Source organism: Pseudophryne corroboree, chromosome 11 (assembly GCF_028390025.1).
Source record: "Pseudophryne corroboree isolate aPseCor3 chromosome 11, aPseCor3.hap2, whole genome shotgun sequence".
NCBI classification, from domain to species: domain Eukaryota; kingdom Metazoa; phylum Chordata; class Amphibia; order Anura; family Myobatrachidae; genus Pseudophryne; species Pseudophryne corroboree.
The window spans coordinates 333,411,810-333,434,251 of record NC_086454.1 but is presented as its reverse complement, the minus strand read 5'-3'; the positions used below and the strand labels follow the sequence as shown (position 1 = coordinate 333,434,251).

The 22,442-nt window shown below is 46.2% G+C and overlaps 1 protein-coding gene across 1 annotated transcript in view; it reads left to right on the top strand.

Annotated features, from left to right (window-relative positions):
• Positions 1–22,442, top strand: part of LOC134968785 (polycystin-1-like protein 2) — a 206,213-nt gene that overhangs the window by 45,421 nt on the left and 138,350 nt on the right. Inside the window, exons 11-16 of the mRNA XM_063944269.1 lie at positions 200–403; positions 5,677–5,822; positions 9,760–9,945; positions 15,726–15,851; positions 16,312–16,470; positions 18,119–18,243. Of these exons, the coding sequence (XP_063800339.1) occupies positions 200–403; positions 5,677–5,822; positions 9,760–9,945; positions 15,726–15,851; positions 16,312–16,470; positions 18,119–18,243 (946 nt within the window). The remainder of the gene's footprint in view (positions 1–199; positions 404–5,676; positions 5,823–9,759; positions 9,946–15,725; positions 15,852–16,311; positions 16,471–18,118; positions 18,244–22,442) is intronic.

Here is a 22,442-nt window from a genome sequence, read left to right as displayed (position 1 = left end):
CTGAAGAACACAGAAGCAGACTAGAAGGAAAAGCAGTATATATCAGTATAGTAACATGTCAGGGATGGGAGGTAGAGAGCAATAAATTAAAGCCATCAGAAGGTGGGGCGCTCCTTTAAATACACAGTAATGCTCTTTTCATTATGTTTTATGCTGAAATCTTCCACACAAGACAGTAACAATCGGCTGTTTCTTTTAGCCAAGAATTCACATGAGTATGGAGAGGAGATGATTGTTGTTAGAACCCTGCCCCCTCCAGAGGTGCCGACCTGCACTGTAGATCCTGGTGAGGGTTCTGCGTTGACCAGCTTCCGGATTTCCTGCTTTCCTCCGTGTTCTCTGACTGACTCCTGTATCCATGACGATCGCATCTCTCTCACTTACTGCTTTTACCCCAAGCCAAGTAAGTGTCCCTAGATGAGAGAGTGTAAATCTCTGGGGTCTGGACAGAGATTCCAAATCAATAAAATAGACATTAGTTTAACATTTTTGTGACATTGCTTGTAGGACATAATTCTAGATTCAAAAGTCCAAAACACAAAAACATTTTTGACCAGGCTTCTTGTGGAGCTCACTTAGGTGCCTAATTATATAAACTCTTCAGATGGGTATGGTTATTGTAGCCTGTAGGATATAATATCACTATTTTTTACGCCGCGGGTTCCTTCCGATCTCTCTGTTAGCCTATGCTTGCTGATGCAGGCCAGATAGCCCCATGGGAGCATTAGGCAAGTCACGTCCGAGCCCAGAAATAAAGTGTAAGCTATTTGTTTTTATTTTACTCGTCATGGTGGCGGGTTCATCTTGTCCTCTTGACATGTTGACTCTTCTTACCTTGCCTTGAAAATTCTTATTGCCACGATTATATTCATATTTGAGCAAGAATGAAAAAATGGGCAGACCTCCCACCTGATTGTTTAGGGTTGTAAATGTTTTTTTAGTTAAAATCTACTGCAGCCATTTTGTTAGATATGGCGCTTCATATCTCTTATCTTGAAATGTAGACCAATCTGTAACCAGTCAGTGCGTAAGAACGTCTGAGAGCTTAAGTCAACCTCTAGCCAACCAGTGTAGAAGAACATCCAAAGGATAGACCACCCAATAACCAATCGTGTAAGACATTTTAAGGAATGGACCATATAGCAACCAATCAATGTATAAAAACATTCAAGGGGCTAGATTATCCTCCAGCCAATCAGTGTATAAAAAAACATTATTAGAGCTAGACCTGCCAATAGCCAATCTGTGTATACAAATATTCAATATATGTAACCAGGTCCATAAGTTGACAGTCATGTAGTGACCCTTTGGGCAAAACATCTGTTGATTAAGGGGGTTATTCAGAGATGGTGCAGATTTTGCATCCGCAGCAAGATCTGGGTCCATCTAGTGGTGCCGCCCTGCAACAAGATTGCAATTTAATTGCAAATGCATCGATTTGAGGTTGACCCCTGCCATCGAAGCATGGAGAGGATGCGTGTGACGCCACGCCCCGAAAACGGTCCAGATCTGGGTGCGTTGTCCGGACCGCGCCCACTAAACAATGTGTCGACTCCCCCCGACGGCTTCCACTTTCAATCACCTTCCAGGATGTGGCCGCATGGTGAAGAGTCGCGCATGCGCACTATGGCCAGTGCGCAGACCCAATGGACACGCCCGCTGCATGCGAACGCAGCGGCCGCCTCCATGTCTGATTAAGGCCGTAAGCCAAGCTGATCAAGCACATACGTGATACGCCAAATTTGCTTGAAAAACAAAACAAAATCAGTTTTCAATAATGTTGTTTATTAATAATAATAATAATAATAATAATAATAATAAGCAATCTCTTTTTTTGAATATCAAATGAAACTGAGAGTAGACAAAATTAGGTTCTCTGTTTTATCTGTGACATTCCGTCAGCAGTCACAGATCTGTGAGGTTTTATCAGTCACAAAGCAAATTTGTTTTTTTGTATTTATATCTAAGATTATTATGAAATATAGTTATATTAAAGATTATATGCATGTGTGTGTGCCCGTGGGGCAAAGCCTCCTCCTTTATACAGTGTGTGTGTGTGTGTGTGTGTGTGTGTGTGTGTGTGTGTGTACACCGCTCCACTGAATAGCATAGAGTTTGAGATTCCGCAGATGTTGCTTCTTTCACAGAACTAATAAATATGTACATGTAATGTACTTTCCCTACAGGGAGGTGGCTAATACTTCTAGGATTTAAAAGCATAAAATATATGTTTAAGCAGAGTAACCAATCAGCAATACAAATTAATTTAGTATACATTTGCTCAATGAAATCAGAATCAGCTTTATTGGCCAGGTATACTTGCGTATACTAGGAATTTTTCTTCGGTTTGCTATACAACAGCCAATCAGGTAACAGACAAGCAGGTGTCGGGGCAAGTAAAGTCATACAGATAGGAATACGGTAGGGACACAAGTGAGTTACATGTACGTCTAGTCAGCCAATGTTCAGGAGTTCAGCAGGCAGACCGCTTGGGGAAAGAAACTTTTGAGGCTTCTGGTGGACCCGGCAGGGACGGTCCTGTAACGCCTGCCTGAAGGAAGCAAGTTAAACATGCTGTGGCCGGGCTGTAGCTGATCCTTTACTATCTTCGTTGCCCACTTTTTAGCTCTGGACAGGTACAGGTCCTGGACTGAGGGAAGGCTGTCCCCGATGATCTTCTCTGTGGTTCTGACCACCTTTTGGAGCCTGCATCTGTCCCTCGCGCTGGCGGAGCCGTACCATACCTGTATCGAGGAGCACAGTACCGACTCCACAATCGCGGAGTAGAAGAGGAGCAGAAGCTTCTGTGGGATGCTAAACTTCCTTAGTTGCCTGAGGAAGAATAACCTCTGCTGCGCTTTTCCGACAGTGGCGTCAGTGTTGGACCCCCATTTAAGGTCCCGGGAGATTGTGGTCCCTAGGAACTTGAAGGAGTCCGCTAGCAATACCACACCGTCAGCAATTGTTAGCGGAGGTGCACTAGCTGACTTCTTCCTGAAGTCCACTATCATCTCAATAGTTTTGAGGATGGTTGAGCTCAAGGTTGTTGTGGCTGCACCACTGGGCCAACCGGTCTACTTCCCGTCTATAGGCCGATTCGTCCCCGTCCTTGATGAGGCCGATGACGGTGGTGTTGTCGGCAAATTTGATGATCTTTAGTGATTGCGCCTCTGAGGTGCAGTCATTTATGTACAGGGAGAAGAGCAGGGGTGTGAGGACACAACCCTGAGGGGCCCCTGTACTAATGGACCACGCTTGGGAGGTGAATTCCCCCGCTTTCACCACCTGTGTCCTATCTGTCAGGAAGTCTAGTATCCAGGAACAGGTAGCTTCTGGGACCCCTAGGCAATTTGGGGTGGAAGATGCTGGGGACGATTGTATTGAAGGTCGAGCTGAAATCGACAAACAGGACCCTCGCGTAGGTACCGGGAATGTCTAGGTGCTGTAGAATGTAGTGCAGGCCCAGGTTGACTGCATCCTCGACACACCGATTCGATCGATAGGCGAACTGTAGGGGGTCCAGTTAGGGGCCAGTCACAGTTTTCAGGTGATTCAAAACCAGACGCTCGAACGTTTTCATGACCACAGACGTCAGTGCTATCGGCCTATAGTCGTTCAGGGTCGTGATAGAAGGTTTCTTGGGGACCGGGATGATAGTGGACCTTTTGAGGCAGGAAGGGACTTTCTGTAGCTCCAGCGATTTGTTGAAGATCTTGGTGAATATGGGGGCGAGCTGACCCGCACATGCTCTCAGGGCAGATGGTGACACTCTGTCAGGACCCGGAGCTTTCCTGGGTTTGGCCCTTTTGAACAGTGCCTCCACCTCTTCTTGGGCGACACAGTACTGCACATGAGACTTATCTATAAGTTACAATATGCACTTGGGTTAGTAACTGGTTAGATAATAGGAAGCAGCGCGTTGTGGTAAATGGGACTTTTTCAAATTGGACTGAAGTACTAAGTGGTGTGCCACAAGGGTCTGTACTTGGACCACTATTGTTCAACATTTTTATTAACGATCTTGCTGTAGATGGTGTCAATTTTTGCAGACGATAACAAATTGTGTAAGGTAATAAATACGGAGGGAGATGCTGAGTCTTCAGAATGACTTAGTCAAACTGGAAGCATGGGCAGCAAAATGGAGAATGAGTTTCAATACAGACAAGTGTAAGGTAATGCACTTTGGTAGCAAGAACAAAAATAACACCTACCTACTAAATGAGGTAAAATTAGGTGATTCTGTACTGGCAAAAGACTTAGGTGTTCACATAGATAGCAAACTAAGCAGCAGTACCCAAAGTAGGATTGCAGCAATGAAGGCTAACAAGGTATTAGCATGTATAAAGCAGGGAATTGACGCAAGGGATGAGAGTGTTATACTCCCATTATATAAATCCCTAGTGAGGCCACATCATGAATACTGTGCACAATTTTGTGCACCATACTACAAAAAGGATAACCTGGAACTAGAAAAGATTCAGAGGCAGGCGACCAAACTAATTAAGGGGATGGAGACCCTGGATTACGAGTAAAGGCTTGCCAGGCTTGGCATGTTTACACTGGAAAAGAGGAGACTAAGATGGGACATGATCAATATTTACAAATACATAAGGGGACAGTACACAGAGCTTGCGGGGGATCTGTTTTTGGTTAAGATCAACACAGAGGACTCGTGGACACCCGCTTTGGTTAGAAGAGAGAAGATTTCACACACAGATGTAAAGGTTTCTTCACAGTAAGGACAATATGTGTTTGGAATTCCCTGCCTGAGAGAGTAGTAATGGCGGACTCGGTAAACACTTTTAAGAATGGATAAGAATAAGTACCTAATGGATAAGGATATACAGGGTTATGGTGCGTATTGACGCATTATAATTATAAAAAAATAAAATAAAAGAGAAATAAACACAGCGGCCAACGTTAGCAACAAACTAAATTAGTCCTAAAAATAATACAGCATAGAAGACCACAAATAGGTTGAACTCGATGGACAAATTGTCTTTTTTCAACCTCAAAAACTGTTACTATGTTATGACTTGCAGTGCCTGGAGTTGGCCGTCAGTGTTCGGGGTATCGTAGAGGTGATTGTTTGGGTCGCAGGGGACTTCTTTTGCGAACCTGCAATAAAAGTGGTTCAGCTCGTCTGCTAGGTCTTGGTGCATGGTGGTGGACTTCGATGTTTTTTTGTAGTTGGCTATGGATTGCATTCCTTTCCATACAGATACGGGGTCATTGGTGGAGAGATCGTTTGTGAGCTTGTCCGAGAACCGCTCTTTTGCTAGCCTGAATTCTTTAGTCCGAGAGTTCCTAGTTCGGTTGTATAGTGCTCTGTCACCGCTGCTATAGGCCTCCTCTTTGGCCCGACGAAGTTGCCTTAGCTGGGTGTTGAACCAGGGCTTATTGTAGTTGTAAATGCTGTAAGTCTTGGTGGGTACACACATGTCTTCACAGTAGCTGATGTAGGATGTGACAGTGTCTGTGAGGTCATTCAGGTCGGTTGCCGAGGCTTCGAAGACCCCCCATTCTGTGCAGTCGAAGCAGACCTGGAGCCTGCAGTATGTTCCCTCAGAAGTCTGGTTACTCCACTTTGTACTTTTACACCACATGAGTACAGTACAGTATGTCACTTCCATTAGACCCGTCTCTCCCAGCTTTCCTGTCTCTTATATGTTCTAGAGTCTCAGCTGTACTGTGGCCCAAATCGGGAACTTCCCTCTGTTCATTTACAACTTGGAGAAGAAGAGAATGACTTCATGCTAAACGTTACGGTTACTGTCACTAATAACTTTGGAGATTCCATCAACACCACAGTGAAAGTTAAGGTGAACTATTCATAAATAAAGCACTTTACATCACACCTGTAAAGCATTTATGTATTTTATCCTAATTTTATATTTTACATTTATTTTTTCTTTACTTGCACTGTACTATAGCGGGAGACATTTACACATTATGTGATCTCTGTATATATAAAAGAAGTATATTTTATAGGTTTGCTTATGCTTACACAAGTTCAAGTCTTTCTGTGCATCCCAAGTGGTCGATCATTTTGGCTTTGATGGTCGGGCTCAAATACGCAATACGGCACAATGAATATTACTGTAGTGTTATCTCTTTGTCTGATTTTTTTTATGTCCAATATCTTTGTATTACTGGTTTCCAGTTATAAAGTGCTACACCCTGAGCCTGAGGCCGTATCCTGCTAAAGAAAAACATACAAAAACAACCCACCCCCTTTACCTGGGTCTTCTGGGTAATGGTGTGTATTTAAAGTTCTTCCCCTTGCAATGCTTCCCACCCTGTGGTTCTCTTGGTATCATTGCAAACACCCAAATCTTGACGTGTCGGGCTCTTCTGGGGTGTGTTCAATGTTCAGGAACACCAGAAAGGAATTTGGGGACCCCCCTGCCCAACACGTTCTTAGACCACCCGTACCGCATGAATGTATCACACAGATACGTTTTCACACCCTTTTCAAATTATTTTAGTATCACTCAAACATGGATATTCAATTTGGCCCGAAGCTGGCGGGTGATAAGTCTAGCCGCCGGGGGCTATTTAACCACTTGCCTGGCATGGTCGCATCAGATGTGACCATGCCTGCAAGTACTCTATCTGACCTTGTCGCACAGGATGCGACCAGTCAGATAGAGAGTGTTAGCAGCGTCAGGGAAAAGTCACTTCCCTCCGCTGCTGCTGTCAGAGGGACCGGAAGGTCCCTCTGCCTCCCTGCACTCTCCCCGTGTCTGCTGATCGGTCAGCACGGCAGGATCTCCCCCCTCCAGCGGCTGCAGACAATGGCAGCCGCTGGGGAGTGTACATAAACCCTCCCTAGCTGCCCCCAGACCTCCCCTGCATACCTCGAGGCTGTCTCGGCTTTCAAAATAAAAGCCGAGATGGTCATGATGTTCACGATGTTCCGATGGTCGCTATGTTCCCGATCGATGTTTCGATGTTTGGGGGGGGTTAAAAAAAATTTTTTACATAAAAATATATTTTTTTATTTTTTTTTTAACTAAAATCATTTGGGATAGAGTTAAATTCATGTTCTTCACCTAATTCACTCAGAAAAAAAAACCCGACAATTTCGGAGCGTTTTTTTTTCAAAATAAATCGTCAGTTAAGTGGTTAATTGGCCCCCGATAAGCCGGCGCGTGCCGCGGCTTATCGGGGGTTTTGCTTCACCTGCCTCCACCTGCCCGATAACTATTTCACCCGAAAACACACGGGTTTCACTGAACCTGTGTGTTTATGGGTGTAAAAGGACTTGTTACCGGCCGAGCTAATTAAATAGCCCAACAGCAGCACCCGAAGAAACATCGGGGATTTTTACTCCCGATGTCTCTTTGGGCCAAATTGAATATCCCTCAATGTATTAAAGGGCTTTTGGAGCAGTTTTTGCAAAAAACTGCTCCAAACCCTTTAATTGTAATTTTTTTAGTAACCCACATCGCATTCCCCATACTTATAATGGGAAAGGCGATATGGGTGAATTTACAAAAAAAAAAAAAAATAGTTAACAAGCACCGCAGTGTGCCCTGTGATAATAACACCAGCTCCAGCTGGCGGATCACAGGGTAGCATTGTGATATGCAACCTTTTACCCAGCTTTCTCTGCCCCCAACAGAGAAAGCTGTGCGGGATCCGGCCAGTGTGATCAGCTCTGTGTGTCCGATGGACACACAAGCTGATCACATTTAAAAAAAAAACAACCATACGTACTTAACCAGTCGCAGGATCTGGTGATCGGTGCTCCGGTGAGCCCTGCCGGTCCTCCATGTGCTGCACTGGCACCCCATTACAGTAAAGTGACGCTGCAAAGCGGCAGCTCACTTTACAGCACCGGGGGTCACACATAGCAGCAGGATCCGGCGCCCGTCAGCCTCCTGGAGCAGCGGACACCAGCTTCTGGGACTGGAAAGTATAAATGCTGGGGGGATTTTTTGCAGAGTAAGGGTAGTCGCGACGGGGGAAATCCCAGCGGCGCTAGTGACGATGGTGGCGCATGCGCATCACGACATTGGGGTATTTTTTATGAAAAATACCCCGATGATGCTCTGTCCCTGCATGCGATAATTGATACATCCATGCAAAGTACTCAGTTATTGCATTGCGAGTTTGGCCGATTTTATCACCTGTCATCCGCATCACCAGATGCGGATGGTGATAAATTGGCCTCATAGAGAGAGTAATGTTTGCACTGAAATATTAGCCACACAATAAAATGTTGTTAGACTCTGTGGGGTAAATCCAGTTCTCGGCAGTGTGTCTAATATTCCACCACACCCCTATGGAGTGTGAGGGGAAAATTGGTGATGTTAGTGTCTGCAAGGTGTCATCAGCGTTCCAAGCATACTGATGGCACTTCACAGACATCACCTGGAATTGAATTCCCCCTACATGTATTAAATTAGAGCGTTCCCCCCCCCCCCCCCCCCCCCCCCCCGTCTTTTAGATAATTTTTTTTGAGTAGGATACAGTCTCAGGCTTAGAGTGGCAGGGGAGTAGGGAGATCATTTTATAAAACTGTTTTTTGTTTTTTTGGTGGGGAGAATATTATAATGACTGCCACATAGTCTCCTTCATCATTACCTTTCCCCGTACTGCACCACCCATAACTCTTATTAGGCAGAATCTTGATGTGCTTGACCCGAAAAGTACATACTCCTCTCTAGACTTCCCTCTCTCCACCATTACTACCTTCTTCTGCCCTGACCAAGCAGTCTCCTTTTATGACCATGACCTAACTACTGTCCTCAGCTGTTACTTTCAACATTCAACAGTCTCCTCCCCAACCATAGCACTCTACTTTCTCCATGAGTGCTCTGGTTCCGCTGAGCACCCCTGGAGGAAAGTCACACTTTAATGTCTACTTCCTTCACTTCAAGTTCATTCTGTCATGTAATAGCACAATTATCGCACCCCCTAAACAAGCCTTCTTCAAAGACCTCATTTCCTCCCAGGCCTCCAACGCTCACCACCTATTCGCAAATTTCAACTCCCGCCACACCCCCCCCCCCCCTCTTCCTCTTCACTCAGTGTACTTGATTTGCCACCTGCCATGACATCTTATCACTTCCTCTCTGGTCGCTCTACCTCTGCTGCCCCTTTCGTCCAGTCACTCCACTGGAATCTCTCCCCTACAAAGCTCTCCGCCTCACTGCTGTTCCCTACATTCTCAGCCTCATTTCCGCACATACACTTCTTTGCACTGCTATTGGCTGCTGCCTTACGTTCACCCTGATCTCCACTTTCCATTCTCACCTTCCGGATTTCTTCCAGGCTGTTCCTAACCTCTGGAATAGCCTCACACCCTCCATTAGACTTTCTCCCAGCCTCCCAGCCTGCAAACGTGCATTTAAAACTCATTTTCTCAATCTAACTTACCACCGCCCCTAAATGCTCACTTTAATTCTTTATCTAGGTGAATTTATATACTCTTTGCATTACCTTGTATTTATATTTAGGGCAGTCAGTTTCATCCCCTTGTGGTGTCTTATAAACAAAAAATAAAAATAATAGTTCTCACTTTTTGTCTACAAACACTAATAATTGGGCTTAATAAGGGGTATATCATTTCTATATTTTTTATTATACGCATGATGGAGGCTGTGGGCTGTTAATATAGAGAGCTATAATAGGGTGGGGGCATGGGGCCTCACAGAACTATGTCTAGGCTGGAAATCTTGTTTTGCCTATGCCCGATTAATGTCCATTGTTTTTGTAAGAAAAGCAAAGATATCAGATATAATTTTCTAGGTCAGACCTGATGAGACGAGCATCGAGAACCTGGCATCTTTCCTGTCTGAGAGATCTGCCAACATTATAAAGGAGGGGAGCGACAGCAACTCACTAATGCAGCTGTACAAATCCGTATCGTCTGTCTTAAATCAAGAGGCCCCTGTGGACAACCGCAATGTGTCCCTGCAAAGAGATAAGAAAGAGGTGGGGCTTATTTACAAGCGTAATAACAAATGCAATAATGTAAGGCTAGTAAATGGATAATTATGTCAATGTGATACTAATTCTCAAATATGCTTACTGATGATAATAACGACTGAATTCAAACTCAGGCTCTGATAAGATCCTATTCCTGTAAAGAGTCGGAAGCAGACTGTAAGCTTGTGCTATCACCTTGCTTCTGGGTCCACCTAATGCACAGGCGCCACCTAATGCACATTGTCTCCACCAGTAGGGGCCACCCAGCTTCCAGGAGAAATCCTGGGTCCCCTTACAACAACATCCTGCTCCTTTCCCCCGGAGCGGGTGTGGCCACAGCATGTAGCTTTATCTCATATACATATAAGGAGAGTTATGATAGACTTACCATGGTTAACTCTCTTTCTGCGAAGTACATTGGGTTCCACAGGGAAACATCGGGTTGTAGAGCAGGATCTTGATCCAGAGGCACCATCAGGCAAAGCTTTGACTGTCCCAGGATGCATTGGGGCCTCCTCTATAAACCCGCCTCAGTTTCGAGTGGTGCCTGCAGGCAGCAGGTCACCTAACAGGCGGGCTGCACTGGGCAGCCCTCAGAGCCGGCCATAACCAATATGATGCCCTAGGCAAGATTTTGGCTGGTGCCCCCTAGCACCACCGCTGGTTCTGCCTCTGACCTTGCACCTATTTCCCAGCACTATCACCCCTCACCCATAGCAGTCCTTGTACCCCCTATATTGTAAATAGGAACAGTTTGCACATTTGACGCACAGCTCAAAAAGGGGCATCTTCTTGCTGGGAAGGGGCATGGCCACACAATAGTAACCCCAATTCCAATTACGCCACACAGTACTGCAACTTTATTCACATTTTATCTTGCGATAGTGTCCATAATTCATATTACATCCCACAGTAGTATCACTTTACCTTATAAACGTTTCTCCTCACAGTAGAACCCCTTATTCACATTACATCACACTGAATTGCTCCTTATTCACATTACACTACACCTTATTGCTCTTTATTCACATTAGACAACACAGTAGTGCCCTTTCTATATGCAACGCCACATAGTAGAGCACCTTATACACATAATGCCACACATTAGTAATGCATTTATACACAATTCCACACAGTAATGCCCCTTACACATGAGACACATTAATGTCCTTATAAACATAATGCACCTTACACATTATGACAGCCTTTATTAATGCCCTTTTACACATAATGTCCCTTACACATATGCCGCACATTATTAATGCCCTTATACACATAATGACACACATAGTGCCCCCTACACATTTGCTGCACATTATTAGCGCCCCTATACACATAATGACACACATACAGTAGTACTCTGTTACACATATGCCGCACATTATTAATGCCCTTATACACATAATGACACACATAGTGCCCCTTACACATATGTTGCACATTATTAATGTCTTTTTACATGACACACATAATGCTCCTTACACATATTCCGAACACTACTGCACAACCAACCCTCTCACATGCACACAGCACTCCAGGGACGTGCAGTCAGGGGAGGCAGTGCAGGGGGGGGGGGGGGGGGTGTAAGAAACACATGAACAGAGAAACAATGGAAGGGGTGTGTCAGAAGCATATTTTGGTAAGCAGCAATGAGAACACACACACTAATTACTGATGGGGTAAGGAGAACATTATAATAATAACTACTAAGTGGCGGTGGCGTGACGAGCACATTATACTATTACTGATGGAGGGGTGAGGAGCACATTATATTAATAACTGATATGTGGGGAGCATATTATAATCATTACTGAGGTTTGGTGAAGAGTACATTATAATAATTAATAATGGGGTGCTTTTGAAGTCTACAGGAGGCAGAGTTTCCTCAACAGTGCAACATTGCACTTACTATTTGATTATACAAGTTGAATGCAGTCTCAGGAAGTATACATTTGAAATTCTCCAAGGGTGTGCAGTTACATAAAAAAATACTGCATGTGAGCAGTGGCAGGCTGCACCATTAACCTGTGAGGCTATCCTTGAATAGGATCCAATATATCTGGGGTGTGACGATATATGGGTTACCAAAAGCAGATATAACCTTTTCGCTGAATTGCTGTCACAAATAACTCTGAGTATCTGCATGTTGCAACAAAGTATATGTTTTAAACCATCTGGAGTAACTGTATCCACTGTGGACACCAACTGATACATTTGTATCTTTATACTATTCTTATATCCATCACTGAGCAGACAGCACCAGCATGAGGCATAAAACGTCAGGGGATCACATGGGATCAGTACTAAATGCCTCCGGCCGGAATCCCGGCGGTCGAAATACCGACCACGCAATCCCGACAGGGGTGGCGAGTGGAACGCAGCCCCTTGCGGGCTCGCTTCGATCGCCACGCTGCGGGCACGGTGCCTCGCTACGCTCGGCACACTATTATATTCTCCCTCTATGGGTGTCGTGGACACCCACGGAGGGAGAATATGTCGGGATTGTGGCGGTCAAGATTCCGGCGTCGGTAATTCGACCGCCGGGATTCCGGCCGGCGGCATCTTGACCGCATCCTGATCACATATGTAAGTGTTCTTGTGTGTTTATATGTGTGTCTGTAGGTGTTTATGTGTTTTATGTGTTTGTGTATGTTTGTATGTACAGTATGTATGTGTTTGTGTGTATACTGTATGTAGGTGTGTTTGTATAGTGTATATGTATGTGTGCATGTGTATAATTTTGTGTTCTATATGTGTGTATATACGTATGTGTTCTAAGGGTGTGTATGTATGTGTATGTGGAACCCACCCCTTCCCCCCTTCAAATTCTGCGTTTGCCTCTGTCAAATATCTGGAAACCCCCCCAGGAAAATCCTGCGTTTGCCCCTGGCGATTCTACTGGACAAGTGGACGTGACCGGCGTGGGATGTAGGTAAGTAATCTCTCCCTCATTTTTACAGGTACCCCTATTGGATTCTACTGGACAAGTGGACGTGAATCTCAGCGTGGGATGTAGGTAAGTATGTGTGAGTGTGTAAGTGTGTTTTAAATTTTTTTTACTATCATGGTGTGTGTGTTGTGTTTTTATTTGGGTATTTTTGTTGTTGTAGAACTACAGGTACCAGCGAGCCCGTTATTTCCCCGCATGCTGGTACTTGTGGTTATCCAAGCACGAGCAAGTGGGGGAGGCTTGCTTGGCCTTGTAGTTCCACAACAAAAACCAATATTCGTTTTTTTACACACATGGCTATCAGCCCGGCACCCACCGCCCAGGGGTGCTGGGGACAGTCTCGGGCTTCACCCATGGCCCTTGGGTGCCTGGAGGGGGGGACCCCTTGATTTAAGGGGTCACCACTCCTCCAGGGAACCCCGGCCAGGGGTGACTAGTTGGGGGGGTAATGCCAGGGCCGCAGGGACCAATAGAAAAGTGTCCCCCGGCTGTGGCATTATCTCCCTGGCTAGTGGAGCCCGGTGCTGGTTTTAAAAATACAGGGGACCCCTACATCTTTTTCCCCCTGTATTTTTGGAATTAGGACCGGACTAAGAGCCCGGTGCTGGTTGTCTAAATACGGGGAACCCCTGTCTAATATTTTCCCAGTATTTAAACAACCAGGACCGGCTGAAAGAGCCTGAGGCTGGTTATACTTAGGAGGGGGGACCTCACGCATTTTTAAAAAAAATGTTTTTAAACCATTCACACCCTTTTCCAAAGATAACCATGCATGGATCTCACTGATCCGTGCATGACTATCGCAACACGCCAGCAAAAAGCAGGTCTCTTTGAAAGCTCCATTTTTTTAAGAATTCTATGCTTTCCCGGCAGTGTTTGGCTAATGTCGGCAGTGATTGGGAATACAAATTCTTAGTAAATTACCGAGTTCTATTAAATAACACTCGTGTTTGACCGATGGTCTATTGATTCATATTTGTGGGCTCAGGGGCAGAAGCGGGCATTGGCTCGGCGGCGGTAGGAGTGATCAGTAGGATCGGCTGACATTATGGCTGTAATGCCTCACCAGCCACTGACCTAACCGCATGCCACTGCAGCACTCACACTTCCACTAACACTGTGACCTCTGCCTCTGCTTGGATACAGATGTGTCCTCACAAATCTTGCATCAATGCTAACGTCGGGCACTTTTTTTTTTTATTTTTATGAAAATGCATCTAATTTGCATTGCTATGTGGCTAGGATGCACAAGCAGCTTCTGCTGATTAAACTGATATGCAGCATGCCTATATACTGTGTGAGACTGTGGCTGTATCTGCATATGAAATGCTACACACAGAATATAGGCATGCCGCATATCATTTTAATCAGAAGCTGCTGATGCCCCTAGGCATATCAAATGCCCTAGGCAATTGCCTAGTGTGCCTATGCCTATGGCCGGCTCTGCCTCCCTCCACGCAGACTAACAATAAGCCTTCCCCTGCAGCCTAAACCTTCCTTCATGCAGCCTAACCCTAACTGTCCCTTCCCACATCCTAACCCTAACCCTCCCTTCACGCAACCTAACCTCCCCTCCTGCTTCGAACCCTAACTTTCCCTAACCCTAACCGTCCTTCCCAGAGCCTAACCCTAACCCTCCCTCCACGCAGACTAACAATAAGCCTCTCCCCCACACCCCACAGCCTAAACCTTCCTTCATGCAGCCTAAACCTAACCGTCCCTTCCAACAGCCTAACCCTAAACCTCCCTTCACGCAACCTAACCTCCCCTCCTGCTGCGAACCCTAACCTTCCCTAACCGTTGCCTAAACCTAACCATCCTTCCCACAGCCTAACCATAACCCTAACCAGAAAGGGTAGTGGATAAGTGGAATAGTCTCCCATCAGAGGTGGTAGAGGCTAAGACTGTAGAGCAACTACTGTGGGATGTAATGTAATATGAATTATGGACACTATCGCAAGATAAAATGTGAATAAAGTTGCAGTACTGTGTGGCGTAATTGGAATTGGGCTTACTATTGTGTGGCCATGCCCCTTCCCAGCAATAAGAGGCCCCTTTTTGAGCTGTGCGTCAAATGTGCGAACTGTTCCTATTTAAAATATAGGGGGTACAAGGACTGCTATGGGTGAGGGGTGATGGTGCTGGGAAAGAGGTGCAAGGTCAGAGGCAGAACCAGCGGTGGTGCTAGGGGCACCAGCCAAAATCTTGCCTAGGGCATCATATTGGTTAGGGCCGACTCTGGAGGGAGGGTTAAAGTTAGGCTGTGGGAAGGGTCGGTTAGGGTTAGGCAACAGTTCGGGAAGGTAAGGGTTCGCAGCAGGAGGGGAGGTTAGTTTACAGGAAGGCATGGTTAGGGTTAGGTTGCAGGAAGGAAGGGTTAGGCTGCAGGGGGAGGGAAGGTTAGGCTGCGGGGAGGTTAAGGTTAGGTTGTGGGGAAGTGGATTAGGCTGCAGAATGGGATGGTTAGGGTTAGGCTGCGGGGAGGTTAAGGTTAGGCTGTGGGGGGGGGGTTAGGCTGCAAGATGGGATGGTTAGGGTTAGGCTGCGGGGAAGGAGGGGGTTAGGGTTAGGCTGCGGGAAGGGAGGGTTAGGATTAAGAGAAGGGTTCGGATTAGATTTATATTCTTTATGAAGCACTGTTATGATTCTCACATGTTGGGAGTCGGTATTCTGACCGGCGGTATCCTAAACGCCTTGTTCCCGTACCAAACCCAGTAATCGCTTCCGGAATTAAACTCGTATTTTTTCTGATGAATATAGCCCTTGCAGGTTATCGGAGAGATAACTGTTATTCAGGCTACAGTATATGACTGAAACATTTTTCTTTTCATTCTAGTTACGTGAAGTAATGCTAACAGCGCTCTCTGCTGTTAATGTCACGTCACTGCACACAGCTCTGCAGATGTCCGAGGTGCTGAAAGACATTACATTAAGAAGCGAAGAATTGTCTTCATCAGCTCAGGTAAGGAAATAATATACAGACTAATCCTTAACTTTATCTGTATGCTAGGTCTCCGAGCACATAACAGACACATAGGGGGGAATGTACTAAGCAGTGATAAGCGTGGAGAAATGAGCCAGTGGAGAAGTTGTCCATGGCAACCAATCAGCTGCTCTGTATAATTTGAAAGTATGCAAATTATTAATGTTCTTTCAATGCTGATTGGTTGCCATGGGCAACTTCTCCACTGACTCACTTCTCCACTTTTTTTTTACTGCTTAGTACATATCCCCCATTATCATGTTAAATAATTTGCTACAACAGTTTTACTGTTCACAACCTATTCCACTCCACCTGTTCAACTTCAGTTCCCAGCATGCACTGCAGACCCACAGATCCTCTGTAAAGTTCAGTGCCTGGTGGACAGTTATATTATATGCCCTATGATGTTCCGCAATAATCTCCTACACTTTTCTTCTAGGTGGAAGCCATGACCGTGCTGAAAGACGTCAGTCATTCCTTACTGACCATAAACAATGAACAAGACCAAACAAAGGAAACAACAGCAAACTATCTCTTTAATGCTATCAGCAATGTGCTGGAAGCCAGTGCAAGGAACGGGACTGATGGGGAGAGCAGGGTAGGTCTTGTGTACAGCAGGTAATGAGATGATAGCATGTTTGTTAAAGAAATCCACTAAAATGCTTAATGCGGTGTACCCCTTTTCCATGGTAGTCCCAAGAAATTGCCGGGTTATCACCTGGCAAATTCCCAGGTCCTCAGCCCAATCTGGGTAAAGAGCAGGATCAGGGATCCGGGATAGACCCTTTTCTACTCCCCAATAATCCCAGGGTTGATGCGCATTCATGTGCAAACAACCGGGATTTTTATCAGTGGAAATGGCTCCACCCGTATCCAGTCACCTGGAAATCCTTCCTGGGTACGTAGCAGGGTTTTACACGGGAAGCACATAAAACAGGCCCCACAGACACGTTGGCCTACCAGGAATCTTCCTGGTGAGCCCGCTGTTCGTGGAACTCATACAGCTGTTGCTTCACAGAACAACACAACAGGATACTTTTTATATTAGTGTTTCCCTCTTTCTATATTGCCCATTCCATACCTCCCAACATTGGAAGGAGAGAAGGACCACGCTCGACCGAAAAAGGGGCATGGCCTATAAGAAAGGGGTGTGGCTTCACGGGAGTGCCTCGATCGTGAGCCACGCCCCTGTTTTTCATCACTATGGGGGCATGCCCCCTCTCCCTCCATCTCTAGTGAATAGGCGCCATGCGCACAGCGTCTAAGCAGAGCAGCGGGTGCAGGAGCCTCCGAGCTGCCCCCTCCGAGGGACACTTTGGCCCGTGGGTGGGACAGCAGGACAGTCCCAAAAAAATGGGACTGTCCCATGAAAATTGGGACATTTGGGAGGTATGCCATTCCCCTTTATCAAACAACACCACACATGCATTGCTAGTCCTGCACTGTGAGCTGCAGTATGGATCCTGACTGGACGCAGTGGTCTGGGTGGGACCCCACTAAGATACATAATAGGTTTCCATGTTGCCTTGAGGCATGACTCAATGAATACCTCCGGGTTGGATGAGACATCTTGGGGCTAATTCAGACCTGATCGTAGATGTGCTAAATTTAGCACATCTACGATTAGTCACTCTGACATGCGGGGGGAGGGACACGCCCAGCACAGGGCTAGCCCGCCCCGCACGTCAGCCCCTGCCCCGTCGCGCAAGTACAAAAGCATTGCACAGCAGCGATGCTTTTGTACTTCAGGAGTAGCTCCCTGCCAGCACAGCTCCCAGCCAGCGCAGCTCCCAGCCTGCGCAGCTCCTGCACGCTGTCAAGAGAGCTACTCATCGCTGCCCGGGTCGCAGTGGCTGCGTGTGACGTCACATAGCAGCCATGGCCTGCCCCCCCCCCCCCCCCCCCCAACGGTCCGGACATGCCTCGTTGCCCGGATCACACCCCCTAAACGGCGGCTAAACGCCGCTGGCCCGCCACCTCCCGCCCAGCGACCACCTTTGCCTGTCAATCAGGCAGAGACGATCGCAGAGCTACGACAGCCGTCGGCTGTCTGCCATGCACCGGCGCACTGCGGCGATGACGCATGCGCACTTCAGACCCAATCGCTGCTGTGCGTTTATCAGGTCTGAATCAGCCCCCTTGTACTGTATATCTTGCCATTCTTGTATGAAATGTATAGACTACAGTAAAATTGCAGATACAGTGTGGATGGAATGTGTAAATAACTGCACTCTCCTTTTCTATAGAGCACAGTGTCACAGCATTTACTGAGTGCAGTGGAGAATCTGCAGAGTGCATTACTGGTCGGAAAAGTACCAAATAACGAGCCCACGGTATTGATGGCACCTACAGCTACTATGTACATAAACAGGTGGGTCTGGAATATCAGAGAGTGAATGTTATAGTTATGTCACACGTGTAATATAAAGCATAATACCTTTTTCTGGAAGTGACCAACTCACTATTTAAGATTCACTATTAAAAGAGCACTTTACGGAGGTCCGAATTCACACAAAAGTGCTCGCTGCCCCATACTGCTCCGAGCACTTTGGTGGGAATTCAGCCCGAAATCATTCCGCGAAGGGTGCGAGATCAGATGCCGCTGCGGGCGTTTAAATGTTGCGCCAACGACACCCTTCGCCGGCAAAAGGATGGACCTCTGTGTGCTCCTATGAAGCGTCTTTGCAGTGTCACAGATATCATATCCGGAGCATGCAGAAATAGAGACCTTGTTTCTCCTCCTTAAAAGGACTTGTTCCTCCTGACGCGTTTCATCTCTTATCAGTGACTTCATCAAAGGTATCCAGGCTGAGGGCCACTATTTATTACCCCTCCTTTGTCTATGTCCTCCTATAAAAAGCTATTTAAACAGCTGATCGTTGTGTTAGTGGCAATTCCAGATTCTTAATTCTAGTTTTTGTGTATATACAAACATGCAAGGATTTCAATACATGAACTGCAAGGGAGCCATGGATTCATGCAGGTTATAAGGCACTTGATACCGTAAATGATATGGATATTAATAGTCATCAAGGAGTTCTTCGACCAAATCATTATGCAGATAAATAAAGATAAAGTTTATGATAAATGACAATGCAGGCATGCTATTCCTTTTAATGATCAAGTGTTCATTCCACGCATTAGAAATCATATAAGCAATGATGTCAGATCTCACTGTATATACAGACATTATATATACAGGAGAGTGTGGTATCATATCAGTACTGCAAGAAATGAAGCATTTAATGGCATTAAAAATCCATATTTCAATGATAATAAGTGTGACCCTTGCTCAGAGAATGTGCTTGGTTTAATGCCTGATTACAGCAGACCAAGGACGCATTCCGAGTTGATCGCAGCCAGCAACTTTTTTCTGCTGCTGCGATAAACTAGTCCACGCCTATGGGGGAGTGTATTTTAGCTTAGCAGGGCTGCGATTGCTTGTGCAGCCCTGCTAAGCTAAAAATATTTCACACAAAAGAAGACTAGCCCTGGACATACTTACCCTGTGCTACGATCTCTGCGATGCTGGGGCCGGCTTTGACTTCAGACATCCGCCCTCCGTTCTCCTGGACACGCCTGCGTTTAACTCACCACTCCCCGAAAACGGCTCCAAACCGTCCGGATCCGCCCTGGAACGCCTTCTTCCTGTCAGTCTTCTTTGCGGTCGGCTCTGCGACCGCTTCCTTCGTTAGCCGCACCGGGCAATGTCGTGCACGTGCACTGTGGCCGCCACGCATGCACATTCCATACCCGTTCGCACCGCAGCGAAAAACCGCTTGGTGCGAACGGGTCAGAATGACCCCCTTAGAACAGCAAGATGGTAAACATCCTTTCCACTTCATTTTAGATAACACTCAAACTCCAGTGATCCTAACTTTAATCACTATGGCTGACACACAAAATGGCTGACACACACAGTCACACCAAACAAGCCAAAAAGCATCCCTGCTTATGCTGGAGGTACACCAGTGCTAAAATAGGAGCAAAAAAACATGTTTGGCAAACAAACGACATGACATGTCGACCGCATGGCCGACACAAACTTGCTCCAAGTCACCCCAAACAAGCCAAAAAGCATCCTGGCACATGCTGGAGGTACACCAGTGCTAAAATAGGATCCAAAAAACATGTTTGGCAAACAAACGACATGACATGTCGACCGCATGGCCGACACAAACTTGCTCCAAGTCACCCCAAACAAGCCAAAAAGCATCCCTGCACATGCTGGAGGTACACCAGTGCTAAAATAGGATCCAAAAAACATGTTTGGCAAACAAACGACATGACATGTCGACCGCATGGCCGACACAAACTTGCTCCAAGTCACCCCAAACAAGCCAAAAAGCATCCCTGCACATGCTGGAGGTACACCAGTGCTAAAATAGGAGCAAAAAAAGTTTGGCAAACAAACGACATGACATGTCGACCGCATGGCTGACAAACTTGCTCCAAGTCACCCCAAACAAGCCAAAAAGCATCCCTGCACATGCTGGAGGTACACCAGTGCTAAAATAGGAGCAAAAAAACATGTTTGGCAAACAAACGACATGACATGTCGACCGCATGGCTGACAAACTTGCTCCAAGTCACCCCAAACAAGCCAAAAAGCATCCCTGCACATGCTGGAGGTACACCAGTGCTAAAATAGGAGCAAAAAAAACTGTTTTAGCAAACAAACGACATCACATGTCGACCACATTGATACCGACACACTAAAATCACCCCAAACAAGACAAAAAACATCCCTGCACATGCTGGAGGTACACCAATGCAAAAGCATGACCCAAAAAGTAATTTTAAGAAAGAAAAAAAAACGTGAAAAACTACCCCAAAACACAAAACTCCCAAAAACAATGCAGCAATACAAGCAGGAGCTATACACATACCTGCACACATATATATATCCCACCACAAAGACATACCCCAAACACCCCATGTACACCTCATGGCAACCCCCACTACACAAACACATGAATGCAACACCAGACCCACATGTGGTACTTACCTAAAAATGTAGAAATAGCTCCAAAAAGACTCTCCTCCGGGGTAACAGGTATCCTCCTGTCTGTCCTGGATTAAAGCCTGCTGGGTGTCCAAACGATACCACAGCAAACAACCAATTTGCTAGCTCTGCACCTCCTCACACCTCTCTGCAGGTTCACAAAATGGCTGCTGAGCACGCAGCAAACAAGCCCTAATAAAAGGCTGCAAACGGCGGGAAGTCGAATTCAGGACGCCCACTACTCGACGATTGGTCCGTTATTCGACAAGGGGAGTGTCGAATGAGTTTTGTATTGCATATGGTGAATTCATGGTCCCGGCGGGAGGGCTGTGGCTGTCGAGTACAGTCGAATTTTAAAACGGACGAAAAAAAGGCGCAATTCGTCCGGAATTGCATATACCCCTATGTGCAGTATTCAATTAGCTGGGGTCATTTACCGCAGGTAATTATCTCCCCCGAAGCTATCCAATTAGCCCTGATTCCATTTTTTACCCAATCACAGCTGCAAAAGCACATAGGTTCGTGGCTTTTCGCAGATACTACATGTGTTTGCCCGAAAATGGAAAAAAAAAATTGGACGAAAAAAATGGGTTCTAATTAGTGATGAGCACCGGAAATTTTTCGGGTTTTGTGTTTTGGTTTTGGGTTCGGTTCCACGGCCGTGTTTTGGGTTCGAACGCGTTTTGGCAAAACCTCACCGAATTTTTTTTGTCGGATTCGGGTGTGTTTTGGATTCGGGTGTTTTTTTCAAAAAACCCTAAAAAACTGCTTAAATCATAGAATTTGGGGTTCATTTTGATCCCAAAGTATTATTAACCTCAATAACCATAATTTCCACTCATTTTCAGTCTATTCTGAACACCTCACACTATTATTTTTAGTCCTAAAATTTGCACCGAGGTCGCTGGATGGCTAAGCTAAGCGACCCAAGTGGCCGACACAAACACCTGGCCCATCTAGGAGTGGCACTGCAGTGTCACGCAGGATGGCCCTTCCAAAAAACACTCCCCAAACAGCACATGAGGCAAAGAAAAAAAGAGGCGCAATGAGGTAGCTGTGTGAGTAAGCTAAGCGACCCTAGTGGCCGACACAAACACCTGGCCCATCTAGGAGTGGCACTGCAGTGTCACACAGGATGGCCCTTCCAAAAAACACTCCCCAAACAGCACATGACGCAAAGAAAAAAAGAGGCGCAATGAGGTAGCTGTGTGAGTAAGCTAAGCGACCCTAGTGGCCGACACAAACACCTGGCCCATCTAGGAGTGGCACTGCAGTGTCACGCAGGATGGCCCTTCCAAAAAACACTCCCCAAACAGCACATGACGCAAAGAAAAAAAGAGGCGCAATGAGGTAGCTGTGTGAGTAAGCTAAGTGACCCTAGTGGCCGACACAAACACCTGGCCCATCTAGGAGTGGCACTGCAGTGTCACGCAGGATGGCCCTTCCAAAAAACACTCCCCAAACAGCAGCACATGACGCAAAGAAGAAAAAAAAGAGGCGCAATGAGGTAGCTGTGTGAGTAAGCTAAGCGACCCTAGTGGCCGACACAAACACCTGGCCCATCT